This window comes from Plutella xylostella, chromosome 15 (assembly GCF_932276165.1).
Source record: "Plutella xylostella chromosome 15, ilPluXylo3.1, whole genome shotgun sequence".
NCBI lineage: Eukaryota > Metazoa > Arthropoda > Insecta > Lepidoptera > Plutellidae > Plutella > Plutella xylostella.
The window spans coordinates 6,813,024-6,832,354 of record NC_063995.1 but is presented as its reverse complement, the minus strand read 5'-3'; the positions used below and the strand labels follow the sequence as shown (position 1 = coordinate 6,832,354).

The 19,331-nt window shown below is 37.3% G+C and overlaps 1 protein-coding gene across 2 annotated transcripts; it reads left to right on the top strand.

Moving 5' to 3' along the window:
- Positions 1-621: 621 nt before the first annotated feature.
- LOC105381106 (protein takeout) lies at positions 622-18,104 on the top strand. Of its 2 annotated transcripts, XM_048625965.1 has the most exons (7): positions 622-795; positions 4,882-5,024; positions 5,952-6,046; positions 11,390-11,480; positions 11,605-11,647; positions 16,715-16,864; positions 17,269-18,104. In XM_048625965.1, the coding sequence occupies exons 1-7, from the start codon at positions 711-713 to the stop codon at positions 17,421-17,423; spliced, it is 762 nt and encodes a 253-aa protein (XP_048481922.1). In that variant the 5' UTR covers positions 622-710; the 3' UTR covers positions 17,424-18,104. The 2 variants fall into 2 exon arrangements, with proteins under 2 accessions (XP_048481922.1, XP_048481921.1); XM_048625964.1 differs by lacking the exon at positions 11,605-11,647 and having other exon boundaries at positions 11,390-11,523.
- Positions 18,105-19,331: the final 1,227 nt, after the last annotated feature.

Sequence of the window (19,331 nt, the reverse complement as noted above, 5' to 3'; positions counted from 1 at the left end):
ATAAGCTTCCACATTGAGTAGTGAGTAGTTAAAAGATGAAGACAAAAAACAACCAAACTCTCACAATATATTGATCTCTCAAAAAGGCACGGACATAAAGTCTGTGGAGTGATAACAAAATCTTTAAAAAAAAAAATAAAAAAATCTAAGAATTAAGAAATACCCTGTTTGCTGTCTGTGATAAAAGAACACTAACAGAATAGAAAAATATGGAAGTGCAAGAGCTTACCAACCTTAAAGATTTTTTCTTGGCTGCATAAATCTGGCTTATAAAGATGGCTTATTACGTTTCCTAAATTGTAAGTATTCAATGATACAAAATTACAAACCAGGCGACCAAAAACTTAGTAACACTCTCTATTGGTTATATATCGCATTGAGTACATAAATAATGATAAATAGGTACATATAACTTAATATAACATCTGGGAATATGGATGATTCGAAGCTCGATACATTCGAACGAATTAAATACCTACATAAAAATATTCAAAATAACTGCGATTACTTTTATAGAATCACATCTAATCGATTTGAATGCGATATTCATCTGAGTTTTCCGCATATCCACCCTAACCTTGATCTGACTTCATAATAAGATGCTTCAAGCCGTCGTCGTATATAATAAACAAAGCGGTAGTCGCGACCAGAGTGATGTGATGTCCATTGTCCTGGCCGGTATTTTCACATATTTATACAAAAGAAATTAAATGGTCAAAATGTTTACTTCTAAGTTTGTTTCATCTCTTTTTATGGTGCTCTGTGCGATCAGTGGAGGCTCTTTGAAACAAATACGTGAGTGATTTATATTTCCTTTTATGCGGGATGGGTGCCGGGTGGCGAAATATATCGCTCTCGAAATATAGTTCGACTTAAAATGGATATCCTGTAAGAATTATAGAATAAATATTCCGTAAGTAAAGTCATCGAAAAGACTCCCGTAGGAAACAAACATACAACAGACACCTTAGCATTATACCGAATCATGTAAATGAGTAGTCAGTAAGCATGCATTATCTCATCATCATCATGTTATAATGTATGACAAAGAATGAAAACGTAACAATTATGGATTCATATCACTTAAGGAATTTAAGTATGCTCTTACGGTGAAGAAAATCATGGTGAGTATTTCTGCACATCTACATAATAAAGTACATTGAACTCATTCTAAAACGGCGATGAGCTTTCATCTGAGTAAAAAATTTTACAGCAAAAAGCTGGTCGTGGCTTGCTTGCAGGTCACCTCTGACTCCCCTTCAGCGATTACAACGTGAGCATAATAATGTATATGAAAGGCTCACGACATAGGCAAGTGGCCTGTGGTGGCTGGATGAGGAAGGCCGAGAACAGAGTGCTACAGCGCTCCCTATGTCCATCACTGGACGATTACAAGCTGCAGATGATGATGATCTTCATTTACGTACCGACATTTCTTAGCTAGTTTCTTCTGGAAGGTTCCTCGTTACAGGAAGCTAATCGATTATAGCTGCATATGTTTACCATGACTTGCTTCTTGCGTCAGAGCTGCTCAGGTACATGAGGTACTCACAGTAATCACTAACCACCGGTAGCAGTTCGGAGTAATTATTGCACGGAACCTAGTGCATTACGCATACGCCTAGGCAGGTAAGCCTAGAATAGAAATTAAGATGGAGTGGTGTGCTGTCTCCATACTGGAATTGAAAATTTAAGATTAAAAGATAAGTCATTCTCTCGGTAGCTATCACATCTCTTATACCAAATAAATCCACTTAAGTACTTAGTCGTTTTAGCGAGTTAAAAAAAATCGGGGTGAAAAACAACAAAGTGTTTGAAGAAACATACGAGGATGTATCATTTTTAATGACTCTACACTTGAACTTGTACCGTGCTCTCACGGCCTTGTGGTTTTCATGACGGATGGCTGGTTTTTCACACAACACATCGTTAATGGTCGTTTCATTGTATTTTGTTTTTTTAATTTTATGTGTCTTTTTATGCACTTTATATTTTGTCTGTTACGTGCTGACGATTACCGATTGTCAACAACTATTAACTTGGTAGTTACCATTTTTGTGCGTTATGCATTGTTTATGACTATTTTATGAATGTAAGGTAGGTTACCTAGCCAGGATCTACTCTCTCTCTCTCAGCCTTCTGTAGTCCACTGTTGGACATAGGCCTCTCCTAACGATCGCCACCCCAAACGGTCACCCGCCATCTGCATCCAGCGGCTTCCCGCTACCTTCCGCAGATCATCAGACCAACGGGTTGGGGGGCGACCGACACGCCGTTTGCCGACACGGGGTCTCCACTCCAGAACCTTTGTACTCCAGCGGTCGTCGGCTCTGCGGGCTACGTGGCCAGCCCATTGCCACTTCAGCGTGCTAATCCTTTTGGCTATGTCGGTAACTTTAGTTCTCCTGCGGATTTCTTCATTTCGAATCCTATCTCGCAGGATCTACTAGTAGTAGCTATATCATAAGCAATTATATTATTATTAAAAATGAGGTACAGGATGCCACTATGGCCATAAAATTTGGTCGAATCGGGTTTTAAATGCAAATAACACAAAGTATAGCATGAGCCAGTAGATTAAATAATAATTATAAAATGGAAGAATGGAATCATCTTGTGTTGTTCACGGAGGAGAGCTATCAATGCCACCTAGATACGGGTTTATCCACATTTGAATGCCACACAGTGTACAATAAATTAAATCACAATAGGCATATACTTAGTATGCCGAAAGAGATAATATTTTGCTTCTCCATAGTAACAAAGTTGGTCCCTCGAATCTGACCTATTCGGATTTTGCAACACCCTGTATATTGTTCCTGGACAAAATAATTTTATTTACAAAAGAGGTATTGCGGATGTACCAGTGTCAATTTTACCGTTTCCTTTAAATGAATAGGTACTTATTTTCAGAAAAAAAACTTCGACTTCAATGCAATATCGTTCACTCGGGATTCTCGTAAACGTAGAGCATAAATTATCTTTATCTAGACAGTTATCTTTGAATCATTGCAAATAATTCAAATGCTATTGAAGTTGCTCAGTGAATAATCAATCCTTTCTTTATTTATTACCCAGCTAACTTCCGGAGCAAGACAGGGTAAACTTGAAACACTAATCAATGACTAACTTTACTCGACACTCTAATGGCTGACCTTAGTCAACACGATCTGCAGTCCTATTCTTTAACACTTTATGACCGTGCCTATTAGAACCTATACCTTACATAACCTATAATATTTAAGCTTTGATTATTCTAATGTTTTCACGACTAGAGAGTGATTTAATCCGTATAAGTTAGACATGCATACGATTTCCGCAATTAGAAACTGGGTTCTAGACTTCTAACATTTGCTTTCTTTCTGCAAAGATATATAAATTTAATTATTCATTATAGAAAGGTTTAGGCCAGTCAGCCTGTACATTTAAAGCACTAAAGTACTTATCAATAACTGAATCGTCTCTCAGTTCGGAACTATAATCTGAATAGGCACATATACTGATAAGCATATTTATATTTATGGAATCAATTAAAAAATAGTCCAGCTGATGTTAATATATGAAAATATGATTCTAACTAAAAGTGTGAATATTTTCTTTATTCATACACATTGTAAGGCCGTATTTGTTTTATCTACTATATCTATTTAGAAAATTATAACAGTTTGTTAATTATTCTGTAAAAAAAAGAAAATTGTTACGGAAACTGTTGTTTCAGATTGTTCTTAGATGTCAAATGGACAGCAAGGACATTCTCCTTTGTGTCGTAATAACCAACCCGCACGTTGGTTGGCATGTCGACCAGAGGGGGGGAGGGGGGGGATCTAGTTGTGAATTATCATTTAATTACTAGTTTATCATTGTTACCTGTTATGGAAAAAACTTAATCTGCCTTGATGCATGTGACGGGCGGTAGCCGTTACATAGACGTTTTATTTCATAAGTACTCATGATCTTCAGTACCCACGTAACATTTACGAGTAATACAGCTACGATTATTAAATGTGACTCATTAATGAAACTTTATTATACTTACGTTTAATTAATACTTAGATGTTTTTGACTTACACACACTACTTTAACTAGTTTTAGCTTGATACAAGATCGACAAATCAGCTAGAAGTTCAGGGCTATAATATGTCCCTCCAACAAAATTATGACCTTATTTTGATTTGGTAGGGCTGCAGTTTCTTCGACGAAACGAAACGTAGCGTTCACTCTTCAAAAACATAACTAGATAAAATCTGTATTCTACAGCTACAAGTACAGTGGAATCCTGAAGATTTATAAAGTGCTAATCTTTTGATGAACTCGCATAATAAATTAATAACATGGCATTAGATAGCCATCACATCATAACTCATCCGAGCTGCGATTACCATAACAGCGATGACAAGAACAATTTACAATTAAGTAGGTATCACTTAGTAGTTTAGTAAAATAATGTTGAGACTTTATTTTTGCCTGCTCAGACCGTAATTTTTCAAGCTTCCTTGCTGCATCTTTATGGACATCATGAAAAATTTGTCTTTCTACTTTCTTGAAAAAATTCTTTGATGCTTCTGACTTTTAACGCCACAACCATTAAAACTTAGAAAGTGTGAAACAGATATTTAGCGCTGTCAAATGCCTTAAAAATCTGTAAAATATCATTCAAAACGCCTTTTTTTTACTTCACAACAAAAATAGTGCTGTAATAAGTTTAGCGTGTCTGTGGTAGCGTAGCTCCCAAATGGATGAAACGATTTTCAATAAAAAAAATTGGCGCATAGGCATTATTACCCCGAGCCGTTCAAAAGTTATGCTAGTTTTAGTGTTGAATGTATAGAGGGTTTTTAACGTTGGTTACGTATACGGCTAATGTCCACTCTGTCCCCACAGCGGACTACATCGAAGTCTGCAAGCGGGACCAGAGCACCATCAACGAGTGCGTGCTGAAGTCCATCGAGAAGATCCGGCCCAAGCTGGCAGAGGGCATCCCCGAGCTGCAGGTGCCCACCATCGAGCCCTTCGTCATACCGCAGGTGAGGACGTATGCAGGGATGGAGAGCGAAGCAGCTAAACGATATACAGGGTGTTGCAAAAAGGGGAAATTCATACTACTTTGGGGCCGTCCATTAATCACGTGAGGTTGTTTTTCTCATTTTTTAATCCCCCCCTCCCCCCTGGTGATATTTGGTGAGGTTTGGGACCAACCCCCCCTCCCCCCCCCTGGATCACGTGTATTTTTTTGGAAGTCTATGTAAAGGCAATTTTTGACTAGAAAAAATATAGGTCATACTACAAATCGGTAAAATTTTTGCGTTGTCCAAAATATCGGTTCAGAAATACCTAATTTTTGACAAAAAATTAATACACGTGATGTCTAACGAGAACCCCCCCTCCCCCTCGTGATGTTTCGTGAGGTTTTCAGTACCCCCTCCCCCCCCCTTTGATCCTCACGTGATTAATGGACGGCCCCTTATTAAGCCGAAACCTACGTGTGGTTTGGTTTTTTTTTTGGCCCTGTATACTAAATAATTATTTATTGTAGCGACAACTCTGAAATAGCAAGAAAAACTGCTGTGCCATATTAATAAGGTATTCATAATTTGTACTTTAAACTTTAGTAAGTAGGTTTTTTTTTTCTATATCAGTTATACAGTCAAAGTAGTTTAGTATATTGGTTACATGAATTTATCTTCGGAAATTTGCACTGATAAAGATTGACTCTGTGTAAAACAATACACCAATAACAAATCCATATCCCACAATTTTCATACAAAAGACATCAACGCAGAGCCTGGAACTTCCTTTTGTCTTGTGAATAGATAAAATCGAATTTCACATTTTATGTAAGATTTTAGGTCTATATTCTAGTTTCATGTTTCAGTTTAGAAAACAATTGTGTAAATTACTATAAAATATATAATATTATATTATTATAATAAAATATATTGTATATGTTACAGATAGTGGTGGACAGCGGCAACGTGGTGCAGTTCGTGGCCATCGGACAAGATGTGAAGGTGTCGGGAGCCTCCAACTTCACCATTAAGAACATAGAGTAAGTATTTACTGCAGAAGAGTAGAGATAAGACCACATGTGTCAGGGGGACGTAACGACACATTATTGTGGAATTAGCGCCAATTCACACGTACCACAACCACACCATGTCGCAGCGACATATCACTGACGAGCAAGCATGTTTGCTTTTACAGCAAGATTTATGTGCTCTAACTGAATACTGTAAGGTGAACCAACTCTTTCTTAACGCTAGCAAGTGCTCCGTCATAACTTATACTCGTAAAATTAAGCCACTAGTTTTTCCTTACACACTACATTATAGCGAGCTACCTAGAGTTAATACTATTCGTGACTTAGGGATACTGATGGATAGCAACTTGACATATAATTCACATATCCTAATCCTAATCCTAACTAATATTATAAATGCGAAAGTAACTGTGTCTGTCTGTCTGTCTGTCTGTCTGTCTGTCTGTCTGTCTGTTACTCTTTCACGCCAAAACTACTGAACGGATTTGAATGAAATTTGGTATACATACGGTCTAGACCCTGGGAAAGAACATAGGCTACTTTTTATCCCGGAATTCCCACGGGAAAACTTTTTAAGGCGAAGCGAAGCGCGCGGGAACAGCTAGTAGACAGTATAGTTAATAGAGCATTTAGAAATTTAGGTTTCATAAATAGAGTTTCAAAGCCTTTTCAAAGTATAAATACTATTAAAATATTATATTACTCATTCATAAGATCCATTTTAGAATTTGCTTCAGTTGTATGGTCCCCCTGTTATCACATACACATCAAACGTATAGAGCAGGTTCAAGAGAAGTTCCTTAAAAGTCTATCATTCAAATTTCATTATCCCTGCACATCTTATGATTCAAGACTAAAACATTTTAATCTCACCCCTCTAAGCCTGCGACGGAAGTTAATGGACCTCACGTTCTTATATAAAATCTTAAACGGTAAAATTATTTGTCCATCCTTATTATGTAGAATCCCTTTTACTGTGAGATCCCATGGCCTCTTGCGTTCTTTGCGTTCTCTTCGTAATAGAAATAAGTTATTTATACTTCCTAATCACAATAAAAATTATACTCGTAATAGCTATATGTATCGCACACTACACTTATATAACTCTGAATTATCAGCCTCCAACATTGACCCATTTAATGACACTATAGATGTATTTAAAAGTAAAACTTTGAAACACCTCAATCACTAATATAACTATAGTTAAGTATTAATAACTTTCCTTGTTTATGTTTTTGTATATTCCATTCTATTCTATTCTAACTAGACATCATATTGTATAAGTAACCTACCTACAATCTTAACCACGCTATTTCAAAATTGTTATTATTTCACTTAGTAATTAAATTTTCTTATAAGTCCACTAGTTGATAGTTCTCTGGATATTTGTAAACTAAAATTAACTTAATTTTAAATTGTCGGCTCTCCGAGTCCATAATAGTATGTAGGGTAACGTAACGTACCTAGGGACATTTTCGACTACCCCAACTTTGAATGAAGCTATCGCAGCGTACAACTAAGATATTAATGTGAAATTTTCTTTATTCGGTAGGATATATAATCTATTATCACTAGTATTTGTGCTAAAGCTTTAGTGTGGCCAGATTTTATTAAATTAAGATAAAAGTAAAAATGCTTGTTTTGACCCAAGGTACGTTACACGTTTGTACCTTGGGACACTGTTTCCTATAGCTTTGTACTATGGAAAATGCAAACTTCTAAATAACGCCTTATATCTCTGTTCTTATTGATTTACTGCATCTCTCTTCTGTCTAGTTTCACTCTGGTACAATTAAGAACAGAGATATAAGGCGTTATTTAGATGTTTGCATTTTCCATAGTACAAAGCCATAGGAAACAGTGTCCCAAGGTACAAATTTAATTGTATTCCAAGGTACAAAAAAGCAATATTTAACCAAAATTTAAATATCTTTATTTTTAATTCAGGAATCTTTCAGATAATTGCCATGTCATAAAATTAAATAACTGAAAAGTTATACGTGACATCCATGTCTTTATTTTGAGCATGCCTCAATGAGATAAAGCAACACAAAAAACTATACAAAAGCTACTTTTGACTCCAAAAAACTTCATATTGTCTTCACCACACACTCGATGCTGGTATGATCACGAGACTCACTAGTTTTGCCAAGCGAGTAAAATACTATGCCTAGGGTAGAATTTTAATGTGTTTATTTAGCCGGTTTTTAAAATACAATCAATGTCCCGAGGTACAAGCGTCCCAAGGTACGTTACGTTACCCTAAGTCTTTAAACCTGTATTTTCATAACTTATGACTGTATGAAGCCAAAATAAAAATAAATAAAATAAAAAATAAATAATGTGGTCAAGCTGTGGTTACGTGTGAATAGTATAATATTGTGGCAGCGGGTTTTTGCAGTTGCGTTGTAGCAGCGACAAAATTACGATGTGGTTGCGTTGTCGCTGTCGTTGTGATGTGGTAACCACGTGGTCGTATGCAGTTAATAGAGAGAGCAGGTGGCGTGGCCGCGTGGCGGCGTTGCCGTCGCGATGTGGTTACGATGTGATCGATAACAACGGCAAAATGTGGCACGTGTGAATTGGATTATTCATTTTCAACACAAAATATACGCCCGACCACACGGCGTGGTTGTGGTGTGGTTGTGGCTGTGGTGTGGTTGTGGTACGTCTGAATTGACCCTTAGTGTAAAAGAGATAGGTAGGAATTAGGATAGACCACGATAATTATAATGTGGCAAGTTACTTGGCGACCCTCCTTGCGGGGTGAAAGAAGTGGCGGGGGCGAGGTAGCACGACATGCTACACACGTAGAAAAGTGTGCCCGGATTAATCTCGCGATAGCTTGTAACTATTTCTGACGTAAGTAAAATTTCATTCTATGAGTGTTCCCGTAAATGTCATATTTAGCTTAAAAATTATAGTTTGACAGCATTAAAATTTGGATGTTTACCTTCAGAATATCTACCAATTTGAATTTATTTATGTAAAAGTGTTTTATTTTATAAATCAATTTCCATGTCACTTTCATGTTCACTCTCTGTTTTAACTTGTTCATCGTCGTCGTCATCCTCATCTTCATCATCGTTTTCATTAACTTCAATTATAAATCTAAGACAAAAACCAAAAAACATTATACCTACTTTGAAGTATAATGTACTAGAGTACGCCAGTCATATTAGTTCAGTGTACACATATAATATTTTATGTTTAATTTACATTAAATTATAAATAAACAATAACATACCTGTCCAATACATTGTCAAATACTCTATCAGATTTATAATATTCGTCTTAATTTTTTATGACATGGTCGTCACAATTTCTCCACTTTTCAGGCGAATAATTAGAGAAAAGCAACTCTAAGTCTTTTATCTCTTTATCTAAGTTAGAGTCAATCGACGTTCTTGCGAGCCACACAAGTTCAATAGGATTTAATTCCGGGTGGTATGGGGGTAGGCGAAGCACGATATGACCATTTTCTTTCAAAATTTCATCAATTTTGTAATTTTTCTCTGTGTTTTGCTCATTAATTACTTTCATTAAATCACATAAATTTTGGTTGCTTTCCTAGTTACAAGAACTGACAACTGACGCACTGTCATATGGACTCTTCGTCTTTGTTGTTTACTTTTTCGTATCTGACTGCGCAGTACCAACCTTTAGCCGCGTAGCATGACTGATCCGGTACGCTGTTCTACAAGAAGCCCCTATATTGAGACATTATACGATTTGTTGTTTTTAACGTTATTTTGTTGACGAATTATAGATACCTAATAATAGTATAATGATAATATTAAAAAGGCCTCAACACTCATCCTAAGACTAATGGTCTCAGGATCAATGATCTCATGTGGGTCGCACTCAAATTATGACAGACTATATAAGACATGTGGCCGCCTCGGCTGCGCGGCCGAGACTGCCGTAACAATGACATGCAGTGCACGCGTTCCCCTCCACCGCTACCCTCCCGCTACCCGCTGTCGTCTTGGGTACCTCGTCCCCTCCGCGTCTTTCACCCCGCAAGGAGGGTCGCCAAGCAACTTGCCAATCTATAACAGTCAGACCAACTTGATACCTGTCAAATGTCAACTGCTACATTGACTCTACTACACTCGCGTGCAATGAGAAGGTTCCATTGATGATCCATCTGTTACTAGAACTTTTTCATTTCTCGTGAGTATAGTAATATTAGTTGAGATCTTGCGAACTTTACTTCATCGTCATGGTCGCCACCGTCGTGGCTGCATCATGGAATTTATTGACGATTGTTTAACTTCCTGGAACGATCAATTCAAGTTTTCAAGAGAACACGGATACATTTTAATTGTTATTCAGAATGTACTTAGTATAAAATAAATAATTGTAGAGCATTCCATCAATTAATATTTTCTAAAAATTATATTCTGTAAAAATTGCATTATTTACGGATGTATTGGATACATATTTTATATTTAAAAAGTGGAACAGTCACCAAAAAAGTCACAGGATCCCTGAAAGAAAACATGGTACACCTCTATTATCCTCAACACATAAAATCTTATATAATAACATATAATGTAACACTTATAGTGTTACAACGTTTCATGAAATAAGATAACAGGCTTCGTAAATGACAAGGGCGTATCCTTCAGTACCTACTTTATCTAGATAATATGAAACCCGTGCCTGTAATTGATAGGCGCATTACAGGAATATCCTAAGGATAGTTATTTTCGTCATTATGTTTAAGAAGATCCATCTAGATTGGACCTTGCTGAAAACTACTAAATACAGTAATTGTATAGATTACCTAGTTAGTTAACAATTCTCTACTCTTTATAATACTTATTACAAGATAAGCGACATCTATTATTTTATCGGTGAACTATGAAGTTGCTAAGTTATTCAAGTTGTCATGGTTGTTGCGCCTGCTCAAATATAATTAGATTTCAATTATAAAGTATTTAACAATGTGCTTGTACAGACAGCCTTAGTAATAAATACCGGTAGTTTATAATAGATGGCGCTATTATTCAAGTACAAAAAAGTAGGCTTATTTGTGGCCGATTCTTATATTGTCTTAGTTTTTTCCTCTACAGTCTACATCCTACATTAGAAAATAATATATTATTATCAGAGAATATTCTTTGCATACACAAAGCAGTCAATAATGACTGAAAACTCTGCAAATTAAAAAAAAAACCACAGCCCCATATTTAATTGCATTACAAGGGCTTCCTAGACCGGATTTAGACCGGGAATATAGAATAATGAGCAGGAAAGCCTAAACTAATGCGCTATTGCTAAGTACATATGTACTTGGTTTTAGTAATTTTAATCTAAGAGTTAATGAGATGTCTATTCCCTCAGCGTGGACCTGGACACGTTCACGATCCGCGGCCGGGTGCGCTTCCCGCGGCTGCACTTCGACGGGCGCTACACGCTGGACGCACGAGTACTGGTGCTGCCGCTCAAGGGACAGGGCAACATCCTCGCCGACGCGGGTCAGTATATACAGGGTGTTGCAAGTGACTCACAGTGTCTCATACTTCGACGGGCGCTACACGCTGGACGCGCGAGTACTGGTGCTGCCGCTCAAGGGACAGGGCAACATCCTCGCCGACGCGGGTCAGTATATACAGGGTGCTGCAAGTGACTCTCAGTTTCAGGGGGTCACTCTACGTATATGACGAAAAACAAATAAGTCTGAGAACTGCAGTGCGAGCAAACTATATTATGTCGTTGTATTAAACGTGCCGATTACACGATAGCTTTCGTTCGTTCGTTTTTCATCAGTAGGTATAAAGTTACCCTCTCGATACTTTGGCAAGATACGGAGATGTACAGTGTTTACAGCGATGACTGTACACCTACAGATTATCTTCTAAGAACTTCTTTGACGACGAGAACTTGTCTACATCACAGTCGTCGGATCTTTCGTAAAATGATATTCGACAATTCCCATATTTTATGATATTTTAGACGATTAATACAATGTGGTACTTATACCTTTTAGATCTAGTTTATTATTTTAAAACAATTAGGTCTAGCTATGTTTGATTTAGGGTGGAAATGTATTGTAGCCGACAAACTAACTAACAAACATTATACCTATGTAATGTGGTAATAGTAAAACTATGAAATCCTAAGAAAAATGCAACAGCTCTATAAATACTTATTGGTTTTATGCAGGTGTTTATGATACATAACAGCTGTTTTTTCGCGATTTAAAAGTTGGTTTCCTAATGAATATTTCTTACTTAGTAAGTTGACTACATAACTGGCTACAGAATAAAACTCTGCCGTGTATGTATACGCATGTATCACTTCAATAAATTGCAGTCTACAATATTCCATCAGCATCCACCATTATGTATCAGAAGCTATAATTACAGTCAGCTTACATAAATTACAGTAGTCACCACAATTATATTATTATGGGTTATGACATGGGGTCAATAGTTCTTCTAGATGGAGATAAGTCTGCTTGTTACGAGTATATGTTTTAATACTGTAAAATTACCTAGATTTTCATCCTAGTATCCAACATACAAGCCTTGTGTGTACCAATTTTAGTAACTTTAAGCTCACTAATTTCACACATATTATAATAAAATTATATGTATAACCTGATCAAGTACATCATGGTATAAATGACATGCTCCTCGATAAAGCCCTGTGTCCTTTCAAGAACAAGTTTCCTCCTTCATTTGAATTTTAACTTTTTTTTATAACAACCACAAAATCTAAATTTCACAGCAGATAAGTATATGTTGGCAGCAGTGACTTTCAACACCCTGTATTTCTTTTATAATAATGTATATTATAAATTGCGGTTGAATTAAATGGTATTAATATTATTTGTAACACACGATCTCTTGTCTTAAAGTACTTAAACAAGTGCCAATAAGTGTAGACATAAATAATTCATTATTCGAAATTGTATGTGCCTCTGTATACCTGAAACATAGGCATTTGTTTGTTTGTTGTGTATTATATATCCCGCCAGGTGCGCCAGATATTGAATATTTAAAATTGTTTAGAATTATTGAAGAACTATGTATAAAGTATAAAAAGATTTTTGTTATTGGCGATTTCAACTTGCACTCAGCTTCAGTAGATGTTCAGAATTATTTTTAATTTTTCGTAGCATATGGAGAGTTCAGCCAAATAAACAATGTACCAAACTGTAATAATAGACAACTAGATCTCGTATTGACAAATTTTTCGCTTTGCGATGGGAAACCATCAAATACCGTGGTGTCGGCCTCTAATATGCCATTGGTGCCAATTGACAAATATCACCCCCCCTTAATAGTAACTATTCCAAAGGGTAGGCACAGTCTTAGAAATTTAGCGGCGGTTTCTCATACAGCTTCAATGGCCAAGCGGTCGGCCGATCATAAATTACAAGCACTTGAAATACCACGATGGAACTTCCGGAAATGTAATTTCCAACAACTTTACGCCGATTTAGCGGAATTTGATTGGAGTACTCTATACACCATAACCCGGGTGGAGGAAGCCCTGGAGTATTTTTACAGTGAGGTAAATAACATAATAGACCGTAATACTCCCAGGAAAAGCAAAGATGCAAAGGGAAATCAGATGTATCCAGAGTGGTTTAATGCTGATATTATACATGACTTAAAAGAGAAAGCTAAGCTACATAAGAAGTACAAGAAAAGCAAATCAGAAGATGATTATACCATTTTTTCCAATTACCGTAGATCGCTGAAATGTAAAATATCTGCTGTTTATGATCAATATCATAGACGCATTGAAACTAACCTTAGTAGAGACCCAAAAACCTTCTGGAAAGTGATGAAATCTAAAAAGACCCATATTAACAAAATGCGGCTACAAAAGGAAGGTGTAGAGGTACCAGAAGACGAGGTCGCGCAAGCATTTGCCGACTACTTTCAGTCAGTGTACGACCCAGCGAGGCCTGATCTAAACGTAGAGCGCGCTAGTTCCTCTTACAGCGCAGCGGACGGCGGCGGCGGCGCCCGCGTACACATACCAAATCTTGATAAACACCAGATATTACAGGCGCTTAATCGTCTACCCGCCAAACACTCGATGGGTCCGGACGGTATCCCACCATTTCTCGTAAAGGATTGTAGTAAGGCATTTGTCTCTCCCTTACACTACTTATTTAACAGGTGCTTGGAGACAGGGCACTACCCTGACAGTTGGAAAATATCCAAAGTGTCTCCAATTCCAAAAGGCAAAATAAGCGATGAAGTGCATAAATATAGACCAGTAGCAGTACTCTCTACATTCCCTAAAGTCTTTGAATCCGCTCTACAAGCGTGTATTTTGAAAAAGGTAACACCCCAACTAGTGGATGCGCAGCACGGATTCAGGCCGGGACGCAGTACCAATTCTAATCTACTGGATTTTATGTCAGTGGTGGCCCCAGCGGTGGACTCTGGAGTGCAGGTCGACGTCGCTTACTTCGATTACCGGAAAGCGTTTGATTTAGTCGATAATGACGTCCTACTGTCGAAATTGGCAGCAGTCGGCTGTACTCCGCTTGTACTGAGATTCTTCTCTAGCTATCTGAAGGACCGACGTCAAGTAGTCGATGTAAACGGACGTCTATCAGCACCGTACTATACGCACTCGGGAGTGAGCCAGGGTAGCAACCTAGGGCCCCTAGAATTCCTAATACTGATTAATGATCTTCCGAAATCAGTAGTTAACGCCGAATGCTTACTGTTCGCAGACGATCTGAAATTGTTACGGATCATAACCAATGTCGAAGATTGCAAACTCCTTCAAACTGAAATAAACAACGTTATTGATTGGAGTGGATTAAATAAGTTGCAGTTTAACGTCGACAAATGTGAGGTTATGAGCTATGGCCGAGGCAAAAATCTACTACTCCACGAGTACAGAGCGGGGGTTGTGCCACTGGCGCGAGTTTCTGCCGTGAGAGACCTCGGGGTGCAGTTCAGAAGTGACTTGAACTTCCGAGAGCATATTACTAGTATCTGCAAGCAAGCATTCCAAAGACTGGGTTTCATCCTTAGACGATGTCAGAGCTTCTCTTATACGGTGGCCGTCAGAACATTATACAATGCCCTGGTAAGAAGCAAACTGGAATGCAATGCAATTGTTTGGAGTCCTCACCAGGACAAGTATATTACGATGTTGGAACGCATGCAGAACAAGTTCACAAGGTTCTTGTATCTAAAAATGTACGGTGTTTACCCCTTCTACCCACTCATGTATCCAACGTTGTTTGTGCTGGGAATGGTGGGGTACAACAAACTCGAAGTCAGAAGAAACTTAGCCCTGGTGATGTTCCTTACCAAAGTAGTGCGGGGACTGGAATGCAACCCTAATGTGCTAAAATTGTTAAAATTTGTCGTACCAAGCAGTTCACTCCGCCGCCGCAAGAACAGAATGTTCGAGGTGCCGCTGGGAAAGACGGCTCTGGTCAATGAAGCACCCCTCACTAGAGGCATTCGCCTATTAAACATACTGGCAGATGAGATCGACATCCTGGTATGCAAGATGAGCGAGCTAGAGAAAGCAGTCATTTATCTCATGTGCTACGGAAATACAAAATAATATTGTTATTTATTTGTTTTTTAAATATTTTTTTGTGTAAATATTATAAATGTATATAAAATCTATAAGATAGAAAATTATTTAATAGTAAAATCAAGTAGGTATAAAATTATTTGATTGTAAAATTTGTTATTGTTGTAAATTTGTAATTATTGTTATTTTATGTGCGTAAAGTTTCTATATTTAAAAAATGTCGCATTGGTATCTACTGTAATGGCATTTATTTTGTAAATGTAAATAAATAAATAAAAAAAAAAAAAATACTTCCTGACCTGATACATAATAAGTATCAGTGGTGAGTAACTATTGTAAGTATTGTAATAGGAATATGCCTTGTCTTATAAAATTATAATATAGCTAATAATCTAAAGTTCCTCTTACAACAAGACTGTAAGTTTAGGTTAGGTTTGTCTTTATAAAATAGGAATTTTGACTAATTGTAAAATGTTTAATTATAAGAAGTATACAAATCTAGTACAATAATATCAATTAAATCAGCACAAGGGGTCACCTTGCTATTTTGCTCGTTTTTCGGTGAAGGAAAACCTGTACTCCGCGTAAACACGTATTGATTACTTTACAAACTGGAAAATAATTGCACTTATTACCCTTTGAGAGGTGTCAAGTATGGAGGAGCCGACCTTCGACCATACATGAGTTTGTTTGTTATTTACCTCATAAACCAACAAAGTGATATAGTGATTGATGTGAAGTATTTAACGCTAATAGCGAATTTAGGTGAAGATAAGTCTGTTGGTATTAGCGTAGCTACCAAACGGAAGAACCGTTTTTTTTCGTCAAGAAATTTGTGTAAGTGAATTCTCGCTTCAACTCTCAGAAACCCTAGTGTAGGTTTTTCTAAACCGATCGGGCATAAAAAATCATAGCCATACAAATTAGAGTTAACTCGCCACCACTTGAAAAGTGTAAAAACTCGCACTCCGCATTCAGGATTTAATCAGCATGATCAATGATCATCCACATATTTTTAATGCCTATAAGTACACGTAAGATGCCTATCTTCCCATAGAACCTTATCCTAGTTTGAGAGCCAGGAACCCAAAATCTAAACCAACTACGGCAAACAAACGTTTTCATATTAATTCCCCACAGTGAAATGCGATGCGGAGATCGTGATCAAGTCCAAGTTCATCGAGAAGGACGGCCAGGACTACATCCAGTTCGACAAGCTGAACATGGACATCACCGTGCGCGACTACCGGGTCAAGCTGGACGGGCTCTTCAATGGAGATAAGACCCTGGGTATGTGTGAAGATTATGTTGATTAATGTGGTGGTAACTTGCACTAGGCCAGCGTGGTGGACTAGGCCTAAAACCCTTTCTACATTGGAAGAAGACCCAGCAGTCCTGGGGACGGTCTACGAAATAAGTTCCTCTGCCTCCCAAAGGTAGCCTGGAATATATTTTAGTGATAAGACTGCGTACATATTGTACATATACAAATATATAAAACTGGAATACTTATGTATTTTTTTCTAGTTATTCAAAGTAACCGATGATCCAAAATATTCCGTCAGTGAATAAATTGTCTGTAATAGATGTAGAGGCCAGTGATGATGACGTTGTTGACGATTATATAGATTAATAATTATGTAAAAAAACGTAAACTTCGGCAAGTCCTTTATAGTTTTCATGTATTTCGCCAGGTGACGCAGCCAACGAGGCTATCAACCAGAACCGCGGGGAGTTCCTGAAGGCCTCCAAGCCCTACGTGGAGAAGACAGCGTCCAAGATCCTCCTGGAGACAGCCAACAAGATCGCATCCACCTTCCCCATTGATGACCTTCTTCCGAACCCTTAACGACCTTTAAATCCACAGGATAAAGCCTATTAGGGACTTGTGATTGCTTGTTTTGTCCTTTGGAATAGCATGTGTGCTGAATACTTAGATTAAGTTGTTTATCGGAGTTGTAATGATGGATCCTAAAACTGTTGTAAAGGATAGAATGTTGACGAATTTCCACTGATGGAACGATTGCCCTACGACACCAACATATAGTTCAGCTTTAAGGTAAGCGTCAACCTATCGTGTCGCACCAAACAGATTGTCATAAATGTATAGAGAAACGGCATCAGCAATGCCGATGAAGTGAACTTAATTATTTTAATTTATGCGTCGTTGCGTATGATATGGATAGGTGGATGCTTATCTTTACTCCTATACAGTGGCGCTCAAAATTTTATAAAGTGTAGGTACGTTAAGAATGTAAGTACTTGTAATATAAGACAGGCTCGATCAAAGCTTTTGTGATATTAATTATATTTGTACGAGTTTTTTAAACTAATGGGTAGGAAAACAAACAATGGTCCTTGACTTAAATGATACATTTAAATAAATAAGCAATACAAATAGGATGACATGCAGTAGTCAAGTGTAATGTGAAACATGTGTAGAATAGTAGAGCAGCAGCGGCCACGATTCATTAACATACAGGGTGATTCGTAGTAAACCTACGAGTAGTTCTAAGAATGATTTGACATAGGTTTAAATAAAAACAACATGTTTGTTTCTTTATTTTTTAAGGAAAAATCTTGAATACTTAAATAAATTTTAATAAATATAGCGTTATCTATTTATACCTCTTAGCAGATATTGCAATAGTTCAGTTCATAGGTAGCGGTAACGAAGCTATCTTCAGATAGGTAATAAATAAAGGACGATCGGATCACGCAGTGGGAATAGTCGAGGAACGGTCAGTAAAATAGATAGAGTTGTCAGGGACCTATACTGTTAGTTCCCGACTACCGACACCAGTTATTAACCCTAGTTCGTCTCTAGTGTTTCTCACCAACACGCTAAGAAGAACAAGAAAACACTATTCAAGTGGATATAAATATCAACGCATAATATCACGTGTATATTTGCTTCCAATTACAAAAGCCCCAGTAATTTACCGACACAGGGAATTATTACATAACTGTAGCACAATAAATAAAAGGTAGCCGAATTTCCTCGAGTTTCTCAACATAACCTTACTAAAACTATTTAATTAATCATAATGCGTCGCATCCTAACTTTCGTCTGATTCTGAACGGATATTACAAGCCAGTTACAAAATGTTGGTAAGAAGCTAGGAACAGAGGGGTCAGTTTAGCTTGCGAAAAACGAAGTACCGGAGCGCAGTTGTGGTAACCGCGACTCTATCTTTTTGCATTAAACGTACCGATAGCATGACAGTTCTCGTTCATTCGTTTTTTGTGAAGCTAGAGTAACCCTCCACTTGTGGAGTCGCTGATCGCCTTGACCACACGTTGCGACACGACAGAGGAGCGATTCAGAATATGTCCGTGCGAATTGTTGCACTTCAATATTGGTCCATTCCATGCAGAAGCGAGGCCGTTAATATTCCATGACTCTACGCAGTGACGTCCGTCGCCGATAAAAACATGATATATTTTTGTTTACTTTATGAATTGCACTTCAGCACTACTTCAGCTACTTTATTTAGGTATATTTATTATAGACAAACTAAATAAATAGACGCTTGAAAAGTTCCAGTAGGACAAAAATTTGTTTTTATATTTAGTTTAGTCGAGAAACTTGCTAACAATGCAATGCGTGTTCGGTCACATAGTTTGTGTTATATTTAGATGAATAGTAGGGTACTAACTATAGATGTTCAACCTAGGTATATCATGTTTTATTATAACACCCCATAATATAACAAGGGCGTTGAATAATTTTCTATTAAAAAAGTGGTCGTTTAAT